The sequence below is a fragment of the Equus caballus genome, chromosome 28 (assembly GCF_041296265.1).
Source record: "Equus caballus isolate H_3958 breed thoroughbred chromosome 28, TB-T2T, whole genome shotgun sequence".
Lineage (NCBI taxonomy): Eukaryota > Metazoa > Chordata > Mammalia > Perissodactyla > Equidae > Equus > Equus caballus.
Genome location: NC_091711.1, coordinates 26,367,697 through 26,385,089, shown reverse-complemented (window position 1 = coordinate 26,385,089; position 17,393 = coordinate 26,367,697). Strand labels below are relative to the sequence as shown.

Sequence of the window (17,393 nt, the reverse complement as noted above, 5' to 3'; positions counted from 1 at the left end):
TTTAACTGAGCATCCTGTATTTTTTCTGGTAAACCTACTCATGAGGCAGGATTGCTTGGTGGTAAATTAAGAGCGTAGACTCTGGGTCTGAAGCCCAGCTCTGCCATTTACCAGCAGTGTGATATGGAGCAAGTGTCTTAATTCTGTTGACCTTCAGTTTACTCCTGTGTAAAACGGGGATGATAAAGTTGCCTACTGGGGCTGTTTTGAGTATTAAATGAATTAATGCATATAAAACCTTAGAACTGTGCTGGCACTAAACAAATATTAGTTGCTATTGATATTACTCCTAACCCCCTCTTTCCCTAAACCTCACAGTAAAACTCAACACAAATAACCAACAAAGAGCCTCTGAATGCATCTTCTCCTCTGTCCAGTATCTTCTGTTTGCTCTCTTACCTGCTTATTAAAATATCTCTTCAAAGGGTACCGACTTCTCCCATGAACCTGGGGGGCAGGGAGAGTGGTAACTGATTTCTAGAGAACATCGTGGACTGTGGGAAGCCTCATTTGAATGTGTTTCACTCCCATGCTGCCTATTAGAGTTGTTCAGCTTGCTTTCATTATAGTGAAACTGGTCGTTTTCTTTTTTGGGCCCCTTGTCGGTTATCTTTCTGAACAAGTGCCACCACAGCCTGCTGAGCTGTATGGCAGGGTTAGGGTCCCAGGACCTGGGACTGGCAGTGCTGAAGCCTGGAAGTCCTGGGCAAACCAGGATGAGCTGAGCACCCCAGCTTATCGCCAGGCTCTCTCAGGATCCCTGACAGCACTGAAACCAATTGAAGCTTCACTCAGAGCTGCTTTCAAGGTCAAAAACAATGGGAAAAAAACTCTTTGAGTTTGACCTTTCCCGGCTTCTGAAGCCGAGGAGAAGGAACTCTCTAGGCTAGGTCCTTGCTACTTAAAATGTGGTCCTTGAGCCAAAAGTAGGGCCATCAGCTGGGAGTTCGTCAGAACAGCAGAATCTCGGGCCTCACCCAAAACTCAACATTTGCATTTTAATAAGATTCAGTGATTTATATGCACAATAGGGATTGAGAGACACAATCTAGGCCATCTCTAGGATTCCCCAACCTGCCCAAGATATCTCTGGGAGTCATCAAACCTTTGCGTAAACCCAGTGCGTCGCTTAAATGTCACCATTGAGCAGTCTGCACTGTTACATCGTCTTGCTCAAGAGCTGTGGCTCCAGCCTCAATCCCCAAATGCCACGCCTGACTCCCGCCCCTTCTGGTGACACAACCAAATTGTTCTTGAGAACCCAGAAATGACCCTCATGTCTCTTTTTCCCTAGTCTCCCTGGCATGCTAAATGCTTCCACTTTGGCTTTGTAATACTAGCATTCCCATCCTGGTCTTATCTCAGAACTCACTATAGCTTTAGAGTCCTTCTCACTTTGGGAAAACAAACCAATGTGTTTCCTTTTCCCAAAGTAACTTTGGACCATCTGGTACTTGGTTAATGACCAAGAGCTCCTGGAGAGGGTATTCCATGCTGTGGAGTGCTTTGGGAAGCCACATGTCATTTTAGCAGCTTTTCCTATTAAGAGCATACTTAACTTGCATTGTCCTCTTACAGTTTCTGAGAACAAGGCTCTGTGCCACCCCTCGTCTGTGGACTCTCTCTCCACCAGCGCTGCCACAGAGGACCACGTCTCCATGGGAGGATGGGCGGCGAGGAAGGCCCTCAGGGTCATCGAGCACGTGGAGCAAGGTAACCCCAGCCAGTCCGGGATGGCAGGCCTTGCTGATGAACTACTACGCAAGTGGTCCTCAAAGTGGGATCCCCGCAGGGGCCGGCCCCGTGGCCGAGTGGTTAAGTTCGCGCGCTCCGCTGCAGGCGGCCCAGTGTTTCGTTGGTTCGAATCCTGGGCGCGGACATGGCTCTGCTCATCAGACCACGCTGAGGCAGCGTCTCACATGCCACAACTAGAAGGACCCACAACGAAGAATATACAACTATGTACTGGGGGGCTTTGGGGAGAAAAAGGAAAAAATAAAAAATCTTTAAAAAAAAAAAAAAAAAAAGTGGGATCCCCGCAGACAGCATCAGCATCAACTGGGAACTCCTTAGGCAGATTCTCAGGCCCCGCCCCAGACCTGCTGAATCAGAAACTCAAGGGAGGAGAGCAGAACAATCTGGGTTTGACAAGCCCTCCAGGTGATGCTGATGCTTGCTGAAAATTAAGAACCACAGCTAAGCCAGTTCATCGGCCGACTTTTTTTTTATTGAGACTTTAAAAACATATTCGAAAGTGGAGAGATTAGTGCCATGAACTCTCATGTACACCTCACTCTGACTCAACAGTTAGCACATTGGCTTCAGTTTTTCTTTGACTCTTCTCAAACTATTCTCAAGCAAATCCCTGTCATATTATTTTCTTCCTGCATACTTCATCTCTTAAATATGAACGCATTCTTATCCATCATGATGCCATTATCATGTCCAACAAAATTCAACAATGTCTTAGTATCACCGTTGGGTACATATTCAAATTTTCCCAATTATCTCAATATCTTTACAGTGGGTTTGTTCAAATCAAGATTCAAAGCGCACGTTTTAAATTTGGCGCTCAAGGTTTTAAGTGTCTTTTCCTCTAGAACAGTCCCCCTCCCCTTTTTGTTGTCTTCATGCCACTAACATGACGTTCATCCTGTTAAAAGAAACCGGGTCAGTTTTCTGATAGAGACTGACAGTCTGGATTTATCTGTTAGCTTCCTCGTGGTGTGACTTCTAACTTGTTCTCTGTTCCACGAGTTTCCTCTTTGTTGCAGTTGGCCCTAAAGGTTTGACAAATTTTAGATCCAACGTTTTTGGCAAAGATACTTCACATGTGGAGATGTGCTAGGCCAGCCTCACCTGCTTAATTACTGCTTGCTTTGTTTTTGAAAGAGAAATTGCCTTTCTTTAGGCACGGTTCTCTAAGTTCCTAGGTTTTTGCAACTGTATCTGAAGCAGTTGGCTGACAAAAGAATATCACTATTTTAAGATAAATGTGAGAGAGTTGAATATTCACTTTTTTGTAACAGCTGTATTGAAATACAATTTACATACCATATAATTCACTCATTTAAATTGTACAATTCAGTGGTTTTTAGTATATTCACAGAGTTGTGCAATTACCACCACAATCAGTTTTAGAACATTTTCATCACCCCAAAAAGAAACCTTGTACCCTTTGCCTGTCACTCTCCCATTCTCCCTATTCTCCACCCTCCCCTGAGGCTTAGGCAGCCACTAATGTAATTCCTCTGTGGATTTGCCTATTCTGGACATTTCACAGAAATAGAATCATACAATATATGGTCTTCTGTGACTGGCTTCTTTCACTTGGCATAATGTGTTCAAGGCCCACCCATGTGGTAGCAGGTGTCAGTGCTTCATTCCTTTTTATGGCCAAATAATATTCCATCGTATGGATAGACCACATTTTGTCTATCCACTCATCAGCTGAGGGACTTTGGGTTCTGTCCACCTTTTGGCTAACATGAATAATGCTGCTATGAACATTTCTGTACAAGTTTCTGTGTGGACATATGTTTTCATTTCTCTGGAGTGGAAATGCTGGGTCATATGGTGACTCTATGTTCATGTTTTTGAGGAACTGCCAGGCTGTTCTCCAATCTGGCTGTACCGTGTTATATTCCTACCAGCAATGTTCGAGTTCTGATTTCTCCACATCCTCACCAACACCTGTTATTATCTGTCTACCATAGTGTATTCTTAATATTCATTCTTAAGATGGTCTCCCCATCTGAATCAAAGCTTCAGGAGTCACCTTTATTGTTTCTCAGATCTTCTATCCAATTCATCAGCAAATCCACCTTACCTTCAAAAGACATCTCCATCATCTCCTTTTGATGGGTCTCCTTGTTTTCACTACTGTTCCTCTGCAGTCACCAAGTACAATAAGTAGAATGAGTTTCTTAAAACATAATTTTGACCACTCCATGCCCCTGCCAAAAATTTGCCAATTACTTACTATTGCTCTAAACAAAATCCAGCCCGTTCAGTAGCCTCCAGGGATCGTGCAGGACGTGATCTGTCTTGTCTCTCCTGCTGCCACCTCTCTCCAGTCCATTCTCTATCCTGGAACCACAGTGCTATTCTTGTTCCTGCAAAAGACGCATCCCTACCTCAGCACCTGTGTCCTCGCTGATCCCTCTGCAACTCTGTTCCCTAAGGGCTTCACGTGGATCACTTCCTCACTCCGCCTACGGAGCTGCCCGGCTTCCACCTCAGTTGCCACCCCGTCCACCCCAGCTAAAACAGCACCTGCCATTCTTCCCTCTTTTTGTTGTTGTTGTGTTTTCTAGTAGCACTTAGTATTCTTGACATACCTAGGCTTGTCTTTCCCAGTCAAATACAAGGTCCGTGAGGGCAGGGATCTTGGCTGTCTTGATCACACCCCTGGATGGACCTAGAATGCCTGGAACAGTGCCTGGAACAGACTTGGTTTGCATGACAACAGAGTAGGGACTATAAGTCCAGTTACAAATCCAGCTCATCTGGTGTACTTAACACATTTACATCAGGGAGGTGCAATGAACAACAACAACAAAGAATTGGCCATTTGTATTTCCAGCATGTTCATTGTTCCTTCGGTTTGCTTTGCTTCAGATGTCAAACAAATACCTGTAAATCTTGGAATCCAGTGGTGCTGGATATAAAGCAAGATAAGTGCCTACTTATTACAGCACGAGTGATTCTTCATTGCCTAGGGGATGCAGAATGAGAACAGTTCCACCTGGTTGCATGGAAAGGCATCCACCAGTTGAGCACATGGATTAAACGGTGAATGAGACGTACTTTCTCTCTGCCCTCTTAGAAATTAGAGTCTGACCAGGGAGGCGGACATTGGACAACAACTTGGCAACTCTCTGTAGCAGCTGCCAAAATTCTGACTAAAGTATACAGTTCTAGGAGGATACAACTGAACCTGTTCTAGTCTGAAAGGTTGAGAAAAGGCATCTCTGAAGGAGCATTTAAGATTAAGCCCTGAAAAATGAATAGGTCCAGGTAATTCAGGGGAGGGGTGCAGTATTAGTTTCGCAATGGAAGGGGGACATGCGCAAAATAAATTGTTTTGGGGATGCTTTGAGATGAAGATACAAGACATCCAAGTACAGGTGCCTATACTCAGGAAAGAACCAGGACAAATGACGAAGGGCAGTGCTCTCTGCGTGGAGGGAGCTGAAGGCTGCTGCTACAGGTGAGAAGGAGAGAGGACACCAGGAACAGAATCTTAAGAGAGGGTTGCCTTCAAGGGAAAAGAGGACCTGAAACGTAATCGCCCGCTGGAGGAAGGAGGGAAACCTTTTCAAAGGGAGCCGCTTAAAGAGCTCAGGCTGGCAGAGATCTGAAATGAGAGCATGAGAGGGAGACTGAAGCGCAGACATCTCAAAGCCTGGGGGAGGGAAGAGGACGCAGGGTCAAGAGAAGCAGTCTTTTCTTAGTAAAAGGAACACAGGTATCAATTAGCCTCAGATGTCAATAAATGATAGTGTCAAGTTTTAAAACCTTGAGAATATTCTAGCAGTATACCTAAGTAGAACTGTTATTTATTTCCTTAGGATGGTTGTAGTTCATGTGAATTATACCCAGGTAAGGTGAAGAAAATAGTCACATAAAACCAGAAGGTGTTTCCATGATTCTTAGGATAAATTCAGTGTGTTTAAATTTTGAAAGGGAAGGTTGAAGGTGGTTATTAGGCCATCGAATATCAGTTTATTTCAAAATAAATGAGAACCATATAAAAAATATCCAGGTAAATCAAGATACATTGAACCCTATTAATTTGGAACAATGAAGTACGTGGTTTTTAAAATCTATTGATGGCATCAGGGAGAATGTTGGTTGGGGACAGCAACAAAGAGCATTTAACAAAATGTTGCAGAGGTGGCAACAAGATTTTCCTGCCATGTTTCATGTTTATCTTGCAAACTCATCTAGGAAGCCCCCTGTTATCTGCACGAGCGAAATCTGTCATTGCCCCCTTTCACATTCTCCAGCCAAGAGGCCAGGTTTGTGTCTCTGAGTAGCGGAGGAAATCAGAAAGACTACCAGTTCTGATCTTGAGCCCCAGCTCTATTAAATAAGCGAATGCGCTTATTCAACAAGATGCTTTACTTCTCAAAGTTTCCAATTCCTTACGTGTAGTGAGGAGACTGGACCAGAAGATGTGAAGTTTCTTCCAGGTCCAAAATGGATTCTGTAAGTTCATCCTCTCCCATTGTGACCTGTCTGTACTCACCAGTTTGTAATGTGCTTCATAAATTTTAAGACAAGTAGTCAAATGTTTTTAATACTCCATTTCGGTTAACCCCTTAAATTCTCTGATCAACTTCAACCTTCTAGATTATTTTCTTGGCAAAAAATGGAATCCAAAGTGGTTTAATTTTGAACTCTATTTCAATAAAAAGTCCTTCATTAGACTTGTATCAGATGTAGAGAAATATAGATTTTAATATTTAGAGTTGATCACAAGGGATGGGACCTTTAATGAGTTCTTAGCTAGGAAAAGATGGAGCAAAGATTGTTTTATCAAGAAACTTAAAGTTGGTAAGACACCAATTTCTAGAATTTCAGTTTTAGTGGACTTGGGACCTTTAGTTTGAAGACTTGAAACAGACATCACAGAATTAGTCCAGGGCAGCCACTCACTGTTCTTTCACGGGCTCCTTCAACCCTTTGATGAAGGCCTATGTGCCGAGTATTTCAGACCAAAGGGAACAGCAAGACTGAAAACAAATTGAAGTTTACACAAAGGCGGAAATAGGAAACAGGTGTCACCCATCCACCCATCCATGAGGTGAGAAGGGGTCAACTGAGACATTTACCTGGGTACTTCTGCCCTTCTTACCATCAAAGATAAAACCAACGGGTTAGAAAAGCAGATTTAAAATGGTAGCCAAATACCAAGGCAGCTTCATTCTACCAATACACAGAGAACCAACTATCTGTTAGTTGCCTAGCAATGGCCACCAACTTTGGTGTGATTTATATCCCTCAAGCATGAAGTCAGACTTTAATCAGCCACACTCTCCACTTTTCTCGTTTTAGTGCTGGCCATCGAGCTTCTTGCAGCCTGCCAGGGCATAGAGTTTCTACGTCCCCTGAAAACAACCACTCCACTGGAGAAGGTCTATGACCTGGTGCGCTCTGTTGTGAGGTAATGTCAAACAGGTCCCTGGAAGTGACACCATTTCAGAACTGTCAACCCTGGCAGTGGGTAACGTTTGGCTGATGGTTTGATGTGCTTTCTCTGTAGGCCCTGGATAAAAGATCGCTTCATGGCCCCAGACATCGAGGCAGTGCACAGGCTGCTCACAGAGCAGAAGGTAAGCTGGCTACTTGGCTTATTTCTTAGTTTGGGGTCATTATGGGAAAGCAAAGTGGGAGTGGGGAGTAGAGAAACATTGTCTTATTTTGTTTCCTGGCTAGTCCTTGGAAGTGAACAAAATGGTACTTAGGCAACTTCTACGGCCACTAAGAAGCTATTTGATAAACTCATAAGTCTCCCATGTTGCACCAAACATTGAATGTCTGAGGATTAGCAGCTGAAATGAATTTTCAATGGAGTTCTGGGAGTATTCATGGAGAGAAAATGAGATAAAGGGTCATGGATCCTCCTCACCAAGAATGTTCTCTTTCGTTCAAAAGTGCTTTCTCTTTCAGTAATGCTACTGCCACCACCACCTGCTCCAATGAACCCATAGACCAGAAGAGAAAACAAAGACCTACATCTGTCCAGTGCATGGGGTGTCCTGCCCCATCGCCCTGGGTGAGATGTGGTTTCTCTTTACTGCTCATTTCCTCTGGCTACATCGACTATAGACTCATCTGATGGGGACAGATGCCTAGCATGTTGACTCATGTTTAAAATATATTTTTTAAAGTTCCTTAAGCCTTTTGTAGTAATCTGTAGGTATCATGCTTCCTAGAATTGCTTGATTCCCCCTGGAACCGTTGCTCTGCTCTTGGGCAACGATTTTCTCTTTGATCTTCACACCTGTCATTTCTAAGTGTGCCCGGCACCCTTTCAGGGGAAGCCCCTTGCTTGCTGCTAGTAGAGAGGTGTGTGAATGGTTAGCCTTTTATAAAAAATTGAAATATACAGGAGTCGGCCCAGTGGCTCAGTAGTTCAGTGCGCATGTTCCACTTTGGTGGCCCGGGGTTCGCCAGTTGGGATCCCAGGTGTGGACCTACGCACTGCTTGTCAAGCCATGCTGTGGTAGGCGTCCCACATATAAAGTAGAGTTAGATGGGCACGGATGTTACCTCAGGGCCAGTCTTCCTCAGCAAAAAGAGGAGGATTGGTGGCAGATGTTAGCTCAGGGCTAATCTTCCTCAAAAAAATAAATAAATAAATAAAATTGAAATATAATTGACATACAACATTATATTAGTTTCAAGTGTACAACACGATTCAATATTTGTATATATCACAAAATTATCACCACCATAAGGCTAGTTAGCATCCATCACCATTCATAGTTACAAATTTTTTTTCTTGCCATGAGAACTTTTAAGATCTACTCTCTTGCAACTTTCAAATATACAATACAGTATTATTAACTACAGTCACCATGCTGTATATCACATCCCCAGGACTAATTTATTTTGTAACTGGAAGCTTGTACCTTTTGACCCCCTTCACACATTTTGCCCCCCTTCCCCTTGCCTCTGCCAACCACCAATCTATTCTCTGTATCTATGAGTTCAGTTTTTTGTTTTTAGATTCCACATATAAGCGAGATTATACGATATTTGTCCTTCTCTGTCTGACTTATTTCACTTAGCGTAATGCCCTCAAGGTCCATCCATGTTGTTGCAAATGGCAAGAGTTCCTTCTTTTTATGGCTGAATAATATTCCATTGTGTGTGAATATACACCGCATTTTCTTTATCCATTCATCCATCAGTGGCCACTTAGGTTGCTTCCATGTCTTGGCTGTTGTAAACAATGCTGCAGTGAACATGGGGGTGAAAATATCTTTTTGAGGAGGTTAGCCTTTGAAAGAATACATTTTCCAAGGTAATACAAAAGAATAGGAAATGCTCCCTGGCTGTCAGTGGCAATCAGATAAAGTGCAGCTGTAAACCAAAAACAGAGCCATAATTTGAGAAGATGTCATGCTTGAAAGAGAATAGGTGGGAGGTGGAGGTAAACACCAAAGAAAGGTCTGAACAGAGCTTCTGAAACTGTAATGTGCATGTGAATCTCGGGGGATCCTGTTACAATGCAAATTCGGATTCAGGTCTGGAGTGGGGCTGACATTCCGACTTGTCCCAGGTGATGCTGATGCTGCTGGTCCACAGACCACACTTTGAGTAGCAAGGGTCTCAGGAACAGAGCGCATGTGGCCTGGTAATAGAGCAAATGAAGAAATCCACTGCCTTTACCATTCAGAGTTTGCTTTAGAAAATACACAGGCATACCCTTGAGCAGCTCTCCTTAATTCTGTCCACAGAAGAATTCTCTAGGTTTTATTTGTTTTTTGGCTTGTTTTGCTTTAGAAGAATAAGCAGCTGAAAACCTTCATGGTTACTTCAGAAAAGTTTCAGACTTTGTATTTTAAAAGCTATCCATGCAACCAAAGAGTAATGGATACAGATCATGTGTCAAATGGCTTATAATAAAAGCAGGCAAATAGCAAATAGTCTAGTCAGGTAGAGATTATGTTTTGACTTCAGATGAATTTGCTGTTTAATGGCAGGTGAAAACAATGTCATCAACATTTCGACTTTGTTTTGTCCTTGTTACTCAGGTTTGGGAAGTAGCTGTACCATACATTGAAAAATACAGGATGGAGCATATTCCAGAATCAAGACCGGTTTCTCCAACGGCCTTTTCACTAGAATCTCTACACAAGAACTCCATCAAAATCCCAGAGTCTGAGGATCTTTAATGGGCTTTGTCGTGGATTAGCAGGTCACATGGTACTCAGCTTCACAGAAAGCAGGATTATGCTAAAGAGGAGACCTGAGAACTTCCCTAGGTAGCTCAATCCATTGTATAATTCAGTTCTTCTAAAACCTACTTCGGGTAGGCGGGTGACAGTAAATCTAGCACTGTGCTCTTGTCGACCTGGTTGGAGATGCATCAGGTGTTTTCAGACTGTAAGAGTTTTTTTCTTTCTTAAAGATCAACAGACCACTCCCTCTTAGGGGTGAGAAGAGTAACCACAATCGCATGAGTCTGTCTTTTACTCTTAGCATTAGATTAACTCAAATCTGGAAACAGATTGATAGCACTCTTTTCTGAAAACAAGAGTTTTGTGATTTGGGGGTTTTTTTGCTTTGAGAAGCTCTCCACTAGGTAACTTCTGCTGACCTTGCTATGCCATCATACGACAAATTTTCCTTAATATACCTTCATAAATAACCCTGTTTCAATCATAATTTGTCCTTAAACTGCTCTTTCTTCTATAAATTGAATCATAGTAAAGAACAGTCAACAGGTCCTCGAGAGGTTGCGTGTAAAGGAGTTAAGGAATGAATATGAGATTGCTATTGGAGTGGCCCTTATTGAAATGTGTATTTCACATTTTTCAGAGATCACTATACCTATCAAAGAAAAGGGCTCAGATGCTTACGCTGGAGCTGGATGTTAGTACTATCTCCTCCTTACTAGGTGTTAGCACTCTGTGCACATTCTTATAATAACCCTGTGTGGAGAAGCCACCTGGTTTCACAGACAAGGCATCTGATGTTCAGAAGTTAACCAATCCCCTCTCTGTAACGGTAATCATTAAAATGAGGCCCTATTGACAAAGGTCAGATGGGGCCCTAGGATGTGTTACCCAATCTGTTCTTCCCCAAAAAGAAGATAAAGGACCTTCTGGGAAGGCTTAAGTGTAATTGTCCGGATGAAGGATGGGTCAGATGACCTCTTGGCCTCCCAAGGCTAAGATCTGTGACTTTGTACCCATCTGTGCAAACGTGTGCAAGGCACTCCAGGTGCAGGAGCCTGAAACCATGGTTCTAAAATCTGCACTTGGTCAAGGAAAGGACAGACACTCTTGCCAGCTTGCCTACCTGATTACAGCCTAAAATGGGTTCAACGGCATATTTCACAATAGAGTTTTCACTCTTTAGATTGTAACCTGTTCACAGGAAAGGTGGAGACAGAAGTGACCCCTGTAGCGCCCAGCAGTGCAGGGAACAACAGCAACAAAAAGGTGCTGGGGAATCTGTTTCCCGGGAGGGTGTTCTCAAAGCTGTTCTTTGGTAAAATGTAAACACACACATTTATACACACGTTTATTCCTTCTTATCCACAAGTAAACCCAGCGATGTGGTGGCTGCTCTTCACTCCAGGTTGGGGGTCCTGGATTCCCACAGGCCCCTGTGGTCCTCTGGGTCATTGAGTTTTCTGTGCAGCTCTCACATGTACAACTGACACTGCATGCCTTTGAGAGAATGTCAAGGTAAATACGGTATAAGCTAAGTCTCAACTGTCTTATGTTGTCACTGTATTCTTTGATTTTTATAACACACTTTAACACCTCTTTAGGGAAAGGCTATGCTAACTGCAGCTTATCAAGTTTCTGAAGGATTTAGTCAATGAATGTTAACTCATTAAAAAGGACTTTTAGAAATGTGATAGACTCAGTGTACTTTCTCTCTCGTTCCCTTTGGGTGGCAACAAAGGAGGGAGAGATGTGATTCCTCCCTAGCGGCCTCACCTGGGCTTCCTCACCTGTGTCTCGGGGCAGCCAGAGGGCAGCCCCCCACAGAGCAGGGCTTTTCAAGCTTCTGCCAGGCCACGTTTGCTAAAACGCCCTGTTGGCCAAAATAAGTCACACATCAGGCCCAAGACAATGGAGGAGAGTAATAGTCACGCGTATGGATATGTGATTTGGGGGCTGTACTGTAACAATCTACCATATACATAAAAATCCCATACAGAACCTAAAAAAATTTCAAAGAAGATACTTTTCATTGCTACTTTAAACTTGTGTCTCATTTCTGGATCTGGTCACTGGATTATTATCTTTTTGTGAAACTTTCCAATTATCTCATGAATAGCATGATACTTTTGCATTTTGGGGGTTACTTTGGTTGAAAGTATCAATTTATTAACTATAAACATTTAAAATACAGTCCTGGGTCACTTAACGATGGGGATATATTCTGAGAAATGCATTGTTAGGCGATTTCATCCTTGTGCAAACACATACCGTTCACTTACACAAACCTAGATGGTATAGCCGACTATACACCTGGCCTATATGGTCCTAATCTTACGGCACCACCATCATATATGCAGTCCATCATTGACCAAAACGTCATTATGCGGCGCATGACTATATTACCAAAAGACAAAATCTAAAAAAAGGGGAAATTCAATTCAGCTCAGGGCATAGGCCTACTTAGTCTTAAGGTAGCCCCCCCCAACTCCCTTGGTGTGGTGATTAGTTCCTGAAACAGTTGAGGTTGCAATTTGAGCCAATGAGACAGAGAAGAATTTTACTGGAGGCTTTGAGAAAATGTTTTCTCTCCTGAGAGCCACGGCAGCCAGGCTTTCTTGCTCTCCTGCTTGACCTGAATGAGGAGGCACAGAGCACCTATGGGGGTTGACAGCCAGCCCTGACCAGGGTGGAGTCTGGCCTGGGGTGACACCAACACTGGGTGACAGAGCCGAGGGAGGGAAGGAATCATTTCCTAAAAAGCTCCCTCAGGGCACCCTAACGCTCTCAAAGAGCATCTAGAGAGACAAACTGTGTGGGGAAGGGGAAAACTAGTGCTTGTGACACAAGGCTACATTCTAGCTTAATTTGGGGCCTATCATTTGGATTTCCTACCATCCCCTAATTTTTACTAAATATAGTTTAAAAAGTGAAATTTGAAATCAGAAACAAAATGTGAATTTCAAGCCATGTCTACCTAATTGCCAATCTGCTTTTCCCCCACAAAGGCATTTTTGTGATACTCCCTCATATTAATTTTCAGGATATTTGTAACAAATCTTTGTGAAACAACTTAACATTTTGAGATTTTCATCACAACTGGTTTACCTTTTTACATGTCCAGGTGGACATGTCAAATTAAAATAAATTAATCCCTGAGTTTTTCAAGTGGATTAACAAAACATTGAAATATACTTAAGTGACATCATTCTGTAAGTTACTAAGGTACTTTAACTTGTAATATAACCGTATTGACTTAAACAGTCGAAGAGTCTTCTCTTTCCTTTCAGATCTATCATTTTTTATAGACGACTTTTCCTTTAGCTATAACATATTCAATTAATTCGTGGTAGCCTCCAAACTGGTAAATCAAATGCTCCCATCTAGAAGGAAATCAAACATCACTTTAATGCATATGAATCAAAACTCTCATGTTGCTAATAAACGCTAATTTAAAAATACATTCTCTAAAAATTTCTTTCCACTTAGTCATTGATATTTGGATTTTTAAAAAAACGATAGATTACTATGATAAGTTAAATATTGTTTAATGATATCATTTAAGTGTTTGATCTTAAAATATTTGATTCAATTAAGTGATGCACGAATAGCAACATCGCATTATTTTCAGTAGAGAGAGTGGTTTATGGAGGGGGAATTATAGAGCCAGTCTCTTCGGTTGAACGTGAGGTCCAAGGGCTGGGATAAACTCACTAGGGTCAAGGAGCCATAGGATTTACAGCTTTAAGGTTTAGAACAATAAGACTCCAGTTGTCACACTAGCAGCCCAGGTGGCAGCCGACTGGGAGAGTAAGATGAAACCAGAGGCAGGAAAACTGAAGCCAGGCTTTTGGGAAACAGATGGAATGCGACGGCAGAGAGATAATGAATCAGGACCAGGCTGACAAGCCCTATTTGGGACACATATGACCCAGAAAAGCACAAGGTCAGAAGCCAAGAAGGCAAACAAAAACACACGCCCAGGGGACAAGAATCCAAAGTCCAGGTAAACAGAGCAGAGACCTGGAGATCTACGGAAGATGCAAGATGGATGAAGAGACTGGAAAGCCTAGTCTACCCGTAGCGTAGGACCTGTGGGGAGACTTTCTGGTGAGAAAGTGGAGGCAATAGAGGAAATCGGGTAGCTTCTGCGCCTCCGCAGAGCCTGACGCCAACAGTTAATGGAGAAGGGACTTAAACCGAGCCTACATATTACAATGGGCATAAAATACAATAGCTTAGTTGGGAGGACACTCACCTGGATGAATTGATGATAATGAGATCTCCCTGTTTGCCAACTTCCAAAGATCCATGTGAGTGAGATTTCCCCAGTGCATAAGCCGCATTGATGGTGGCAGCAGCCAAGGCCTCAGGCATGGACATTCTCATGTTTACACAGGCCAGGTGCATGACCATTGGCTAAGGCGGAAGAAAAAGGCACTGGAGGAAAGCAACAGAATGGCAACTGCTACCTAGGACATTTCTCAACACAGCATAACGAGTGGTGGTGGTTAAATGCATAGGTGGAACTGGCTAAACTGGCATGAGAAAATTTACATTTACAAGTAAAGAGTCTTATGCTTTGGAAAAGATTCCTTTATTATAGAGAGTACCCCTGCCATGGGTATTTAGTATTTATTTACAACTTTTCAAGCCCACTTACTCCGTAAGATGAAGCTCACCTCCACACTTACTAACTAAATCTTCTTTGAGTTTACACTACTCTCCAAAAGGGGAAGTAAGTTATTGGAAAACCACAATGCCCAAGGCTGAATCAAAAAATAATGCAAATAGAACTTTCTCCTCTATCTAGGGCCAGAGGCCTTCATGTGGCACAGAAACATTCAATTACACTGCTGTCTACCTTTTTTTCTTGTTTCACAGGAAAATAGTTTTAGATCTTTGACACATTTTAAGTTAGTGAAATATTTTTAAATTAGTTATATGCTTGGTAGAAGTTTGACACTCTGCTCAGAAAAGCACATTAAAAATCATTACCATTGAAAAGCAATAGGCATTAGGGTTGAAATCGCTGCCCAGGGCAACTATGACTCCTTCCTCTAACATCTTCCTGGCTCGAGGTTGCTTCAGTCTAAGGGGAAGAAAGAAAGAACAGATGTTCAGGATGGAAGCTGACTTAAGATATCCAACGCCTTCCTGTTCTGGAAGAAATAGAACCTCAAGGCTAAAAGATTCGTGGAGGAGGCAGGCGGAACCCCAGGACTCCTGGTTTTTCTCATTCTGCTTGTGAAATTACTTGGCAATGACTAATTTCTTGAATTTGGGATTATCTCAGCAATCCTTATACATATTCAGAGAGCTCAACCTGCCAGGTATAATTTTTATACCTGCTACCACCTTGGATCCAAGTCGCCATCATCGCTTGCCAGGATATTTGTAAGACCATCTTAACCGGTTTCCCGGCTTCTATTCTCAACTCTCCTAAAACCTATTCTCTACCTTGCAGCCAGAGGGATCTTTGAGAAAAATAAGTTACAGTGTGTCGTTGTGCTTTTAAAAACGCTCAGTGGCTTCCCATGGACTTCCTGTCTGCACCATGGACTCAGCCGGATGGCATCTCCCCCCTCCTTGCTCCTGCCTCTCTGGCCTCACTCCTGTTGCTCCTCAGATACAGTGAGTGTTTCCACCATTGCATTCACTGTCCATCTGTCCGGAACACTCTTCTAGAGAGCCTCACTCCTTCCTCGAGGTCTGGCTTGCTCCCTCACTTCCTCTAGGTCTCTGCTCAAGTGTCCTGTCCTTGGAAAGGTTTTCCCTGACCACCCTAAAAACACAGCACCCTCCCTCGAGACTCTCTCTATCTTCTTGGTTTACTATGACTCTTTTCAAGGTACTAAGCATCCCCCCCTTTTTTTTTTTGGTGAGGAAGATTGGCCCTGAGCTAACATCTGTGCCAATCTTCCTCCATTTTGCAAGTCGGTTGTTGCCACAGCATAGCTTGCTGAATGGTATAAGTCCATGCCTGGGATCTGAACCCACAAACCCAGGCCACCGAAGCAGAGGGGGTCAAACTTAATCACTCGGCCACTGGGCCGGCCACCATCCCCTGCTATTTTATATGTTCATTTGTTGGTTTGCACATTGTCTGTCTCTCCCCATGAGAATGCAAGCTTCTTGAGGACAAGATTCTGTTTTATTTGTGGCTGGATCCCCCGTGCCTAGATCAGTGCCTGACAAGTAGTGGGCCCTCGATACATGTATTGAATACATGATTAATAAATTATTAGGGGTGCAGAGATGATTCTTGCCCTTGAGACATTTCCAGTCCGTGACTGACAATTTTCAGGACCACTTCAAATAACGTTTCTCAACGAGGACGATGTACAAGAGGAGGTGGGCGAAGCAGAAATATAGAGTGAAGAGAGGGCAAAGGTTAAAATTTCCCTGCAGGTCATTCTGATGGCCTCCCCTCCCCCTTCCACTACTAAGGAGGAAAAAAAAGTGAGGCGGTTAAAAGTATTCAGGGAGCTCCAGAAAAACTAAAGTAAACGTTTCCTGAATAAATTTAAATATTATACGCAAAGATGTATAAAATAATGACTAACGGAAGTCCTCAAGTGGCCTAAGGCAATGGTTATTCTGGAAATGAGGGTTAAGAGAGCTCAAGGTACAGCAAGGGCCCTGCAGCTTCCTCCTGATGGAGAGATCAGAAAAATACAGGAACAGAGAAGCCAGAGAGGAGAGTGTGGACTTCTCTTTGATTGCCCTTGTGGTCCAAATGGGATGCCAAACCCATCCTGTGGTGATGGCCGATGGCGGCCACCACTGGCATAGGGAAAAACTTTAGACTTTTCATTCTGCACTGTCCTTCGGTACCGCAAGTCTGATTTTTTGCTCCGTTTTAAGAGATTCAAGGTTAAAGTGATCCTTTTAAAGTTAAAGAAATCCTTTTTCTGTAAAAACTTATTCCTTGGGTGGTGGAAAATTAACCAGATTAGGTATTGACTGATGATTTAGATTGATGACTACTGAGATTTGCAGGAAAAGCAGTTGGTCATCCAAGAACAGTCACTGATTGATATTTTCTGGTTGTAATCTACATTACGTCTACTCTTTAAGAGAATAATAATAATAGGAGAAATGGATATTAGACATGTGACTGTATAAAATTATTAATTTCAGAAAAGCACTGCAATATTCCTTCCTTCTCCCTTATAAAAGTTGCCTGAAGCCTGGCTTTTCAATCCCTAAGGCAGAGTCTCTCAGCCTCAGCACAATTCATACCTTGGGCCGGATGATTCTTTATTGTAGGGGGTTGTTCTATGCACTGTGGGATGCTCAGCAGCATCCCTGACCTCCACCCACTAGATGTCAGCAGCACCCCCTAGCCGTGACAACCAAAAATGTCTCCGGACATTGTCAAATGTCCCCTAAGGGGCAAATTCGCCCCGAGGTTAAGAACCACTCTCCTAAGGCCATAATTGCAGAATCATTTCCCTGACAACCATGTGTCCCAAC

The 17,393-nt window shown here is 43.0% G+C and overlaps 2 protein-coding genes and 1 long non-coding RNA gene across 10 annotated transcripts in view; 1 reads left to right on the top strand and 2 right to left on the bottom strand.

The window, feature by feature from the left end:
- Window positions 1-11,606, top strand: part of HAL (histidine ammonia-lyase) — a 26,078-nt gene extending 14,472 nt beyond the window's left edge. Inside the window, exons 17-22 of one of the 5 annotated variants that reach the window (XR_011433763.1) lie at window positions 1,579-1,713; window positions 4,621-4,794; window positions 7,063-7,171; window positions 7,271-7,340; window positions 7,678-7,783; window positions 9,771-11,606. Coding sequence is in view for 2 of the 5 variants with exons in the window: in XM_001494723.5 (XP_001494773.1) it covers window positions 1,579-1,713; window positions 7,063-7,171; window positions 7,271-7,340; window positions 9,771-9,911 (455 nt within the window). In the remaining 3 variants the exon portion in view is untranslated. Of the gene's footprint in view, window positions 1-1,578; window positions 1,714-4,620; window positions 4,801-7,062; window positions 7,172-7,270; window positions 7,341-7,677; window positions 7,784-9,770 lie in introns of those variants that run through there. The other 4 variants (XR_011433761.1, XR_011433762.1, XM_001494723.5 and 1 more) reach the window with 4 other exon arrangements.
- On the bottom strand, window positions 2,655-4,112 carry LOC138921293 (uncharacterized). Its single transcript, XR_011433769.1, has 3 exons — window positions 3,983-4,112; window positions 3,830-3,890; window positions 2,655-2,780 (listed from the first exon to the last, which is right to left on the bottom strand). It is a non-coding gene; the product is annotated as an uncharacterized lncRNA (long non-coding RNA).
- AMDHD1 (amidohydrolase domain containing 1) overlaps window positions 8,382-17,393 on the bottom strand; it is a 21,092-nt gene continuing 12,080 nt past the window's right edge. For 2 of the 4 annotated variants that reach the window (XM_023631842.2, XM_070254516.1), the window contains 3 exons: window positions 14,913-15,006; window positions 14,173-14,333; window positions 8,382-13,297 (listed from right to left, as the gene is read on the bottom strand). In XM_023631842.2, coding sequence (XP_023487610.1) covers window positions 13,210-13,297; window positions 14,173-14,333; window positions 14,913-15,006 — 343 coding nt within the window. In that variant the 3' untranslated portion in view covers window positions 8,382-13,209. The remainder of the gene's footprint in view (window positions 13,298-14,172; window positions 14,334-14,912; window positions 15,007-17,393) is intronic. The other 2 variants (XR_011433764.1, XM_070254515.1) reach the window with 2 other exon arrangements.